Source organism: Erythrolamprus reginae, chromosome 1, assembly GCF_031021105.1.
Source record: "Erythrolamprus reginae isolate rEryReg1 chromosome 1, rEryReg1.hap1, whole genome shotgun sequence".
NCBI classification, from domain to species: Eukaryota; Metazoa; Chordata; class Lepidosauria; order Squamata; family Dipsadidae; genus Erythrolamprus; species Erythrolamprus reginae.
In genome coordinates this window covers 250,985,583-250,988,643 of record NC_091950.1, presented here as the reverse complement: position 1 = coordinate 250,988,643, position 3,061 = coordinate 250,985,583, and the positions used below count along the sequence as shown (strand labels likewise).

At 53.0% G+C, this 3,061-nt stretch overlaps 1 protein-coding gene across 1 annotated transcript; it reads left to right on the top strand.

The window, feature by feature from the left end:
* The first annotated feature begins 207 nt into the window (after window positions 1-207).
* GDF7 (growth differentiation factor 7) lies at window positions 208-1,658 on the top strand. Its single transcript, XM_070732803.1, has one exon. It carries the CDS (start codon window positions 498-500, stop codon window positions 1,575-1,577), a length of 1,080 nt encoding a protein of 359 aa, XP_070588904.1. The 5' UTR covers window positions 208-497; the 3' UTR covers window positions 1,578-1,658.
* The last annotated feature ends 1,403 nt before the right edge of the window (window positions 1,659-3,061 follow it).

Below are 3,061 nucleotides of genomic sequence, written 5' to 3'. Positions count from 1 at the left end.
CAGATGCTTGCTATACAGTTCCTTTAAATATCTCTTGATCTGTCAAGGGTGGAAGGTTTTAGGTGGGTCGATTTTATGGACAGATCCTCTTCAACCGAAGTTTTAAAAATTAAGAGAGATTTCAGCTCCCAAATTTTCCTCCTTTTTCAAAGGCCATTTTTGAACTCCTTTTCCTCATGTTGTATTGAGACATTAGGTACATGCCGAAAAGCACAATTTTAATGCAATTTCATGATGCTACATGGAAGAACAGTGGGTTCAACTTATTTTACAACAGGCATTGGGTGTGTGGTTTGAATATCTTTGTAGATAAGCAACAGGTCCAGCTTTTGCGGTGTTGGGGGCATTCTTATGAGGGTGAACCAGAATTTGGGCCCCAAAAAGGTTATACAAATAGCAACTATGTTCAATTGGTCCGGAAGGACTGGTGGGGATAAAGCAGGGAGCAAGGAAAGTGGATAGCCCAACTGGCACTGCAAACCTTGGTAGACCGGGCAATGCAAGCAGGGAATCCCTTTTGGGCCAGGGCCAGGGTGGGACAGATCCTCCCTGCTCTTCGGGCTCAACATGGCAGCTTCCACCCATCCATTTCTCTTTCTCTTCCAGACGACTCTTCTTGGCAGGCCGGGCAGCATTACCTCTTCGACATTTCCACCCTGGCCGAGGCGGACGAAATCGTCGGGGCCGAACTGAGGATCTTGCGGAAAGCTGCCGCCAACAGGAGCCTCGCCTCTTCCCCGGAAGGGATGCTCCACCGCCTGCTGATCTCTCTTTGCCCCGATCCAACCGAAGAAGAGCGGGAGCCGGGCCTTTTGGATTCCCGAGCGGGCGATCTCCTGGGCTCCGGCGACGCTGAGCCCCAGTGGGAAGTCTTCGACGTCTGGGAGGCCTTGAGGCCCTGGGCCGAACCAGGCGCCCGTCCCCGGCGCCCGCCCGCGCTCTGCTTTTGGTTAAGGATCGTCTCGGCCCAGACTGGGAAGCTCTTGTCCCCCCGGCAGCTGGGGTTCGGCCGGGAGCACCCGTCGCAGCCCCACGAGAGGGCCCTGCTGGTGGTATTTTCTCGCACCAAGCGGAAAGACAATCTCTTCAAGGAGATCCGCCAGAAGATCCGCACCCTGGGCGCCGGTGCCTCCGACCTCCCGTTGGCCTCGCACGAATTCAACCGAGGCGTTCTGGCCAAACAGAAGCAGCGGAGGCGGAGGACGGCGCTGTCGGGCCGAGCGGCCGGCGGTGGCGGCCGAAATCCGAACAGAAAAATCCGGAGCCGCTGCAGCCGCAAAGCGCTTCACGTCAACTTCAAGGAGCTGGGCTGGGACGACTGGATCATCGCGCCCCTGGATTACGAAGCCTACCACTGCGACGGCGTGTGCGACTTCCCGCTCCGCTCCCACTTGGAGCCCACCAACCACGCCATCATCCAGACGCTCATGAACTCCATGGCGCCCGAGGCCACCCCGCCCAGCTGCTGCGTGCCTTCCAAGCTCAGCCCCATCAGCATCCTCTACACCGACTCCGGCAACAACGTGGTTTACAAGCAGTACGAGGACATGGTGGTGGAGAGCTGCGGCTGCAGGTAACGGCGGCGGCGGCGGCCTACGTGGGAGCCTCGCCTTTCCTCTCTCGCGCGCTTGCGTCTCTGCTCCGGCCTCGCTTACTCTGGCGGGCGCAGTTTCCCGTCGAGCGGAGTAGGCCGCACCAACGCCCTCGCAACTTTCGGAAACCCAGCGGCCTCCGGGGATTTTGGGCCCTGCAGGGCCCCGCGCCCTCTTATCAGATTTCCTTGCACGGAGAGGCGAGGGTTGGCTCGACGGAGGCGCCACCGCCTCAGAGCTGAGCGGGGTTTTGCTACCTCTCGCACTCCCGACGGCTTCCGAGGTTTGGGATTTAAAAAGGCCACCGAACCGGCACTTTATAAAGAAACGGGGAGAGGTTCTCTTTGGAATTGCGTCTCTGGGAAGGCTCGTCTTTTTCGCCTGCCTGGACGTTAGCTGACTTTGGCAAGACTCTTTCTTGGTCTTCTTCCATCTTTTTCTGATTTTTGGCGAAGCAGTCAACGACATATATGTGTCTGGGTGATACATGTACACAGTATTTACACATACCCACATATCCTATGTTTTCTTTGTGGCTCTGAAGTATATTCCAAAGGCCCGCCATCCCCAGAGGCCAGGCCAGTGAAGGGCTACCAAAATTTTTGCTACCACACTGGCCGTGGCTTATGCATTTTCTTTCAACATTTTCCAGTGCAAATTGGGTGCTCTGGGGTGCAGCTCCATTTTCGCTATCCCACTGCATAACCCACCCACCCCCGCCTGTCCTGCAGTAGCCCACCCCTGGGTCAGGTTGATGAGATTTGTGTTCACTGATCTTGGGCAAAGCAGTTGCAACATGTGTTTGTATGATGTGCACACAAACACAGTTTCTATAGACATCCATACACACACATATCCTATGTTTTCTTTCTGGTTCTGAAGTACACTGCTCACAAAAAATAAAGGGAACACTCAACGCATCCTAGATCTGAATGATTGAAATACTGTATTCTCATTGAATACTGTACAAAGTTCAGTGTGCACAACAGCATGTGAAATGGATTGTCAATCAGTGTTGCTTCCTAAGTGGACAGTTTGATTTCACAGAAGTTTGATATACTTGGAGTTATATTGTGTTGTTGAAGTGTTCCCTTTATTTTTTTTGAGCAGTATATATTCAGAAGGCCCACTATCCGCAGAGGTCAAGCTGATGAGATTTGGGTTCACTGATCTTTGCCAAAGCAGTTGCAACATGTGTTTGTTTGATGCACACACATAAACACAGTTTCTATACACATCCATAGGTATCCTATGTTTTCTTTGTGGTTCTGAAGTATATTCAACCATTCGCAGAGGTCAGGCTGAGGAGATTTAGGTTCCCTGAGGACATTGTCAGCTACTGGGGACCCTCCCCAAAATTCACAAGCAGCTGCCTTTTGATGACTGGGTAATTCGGGACCAGCTGGGTTCCCACAGGAATACAGTTCAGGGGATTAGATCCCACAGAAATAGTTTTGCAAACCACTTTC

What these genes read in the sequence shown, in the direction of transcription:
- GDF7 (XM_070732803.1), top strand. Translation starts at nt 498, where the DNA reads ATGCAAGCAGGGAATCCCTTTTGGGCCAGGGCCAGGGTGGGACAGATC.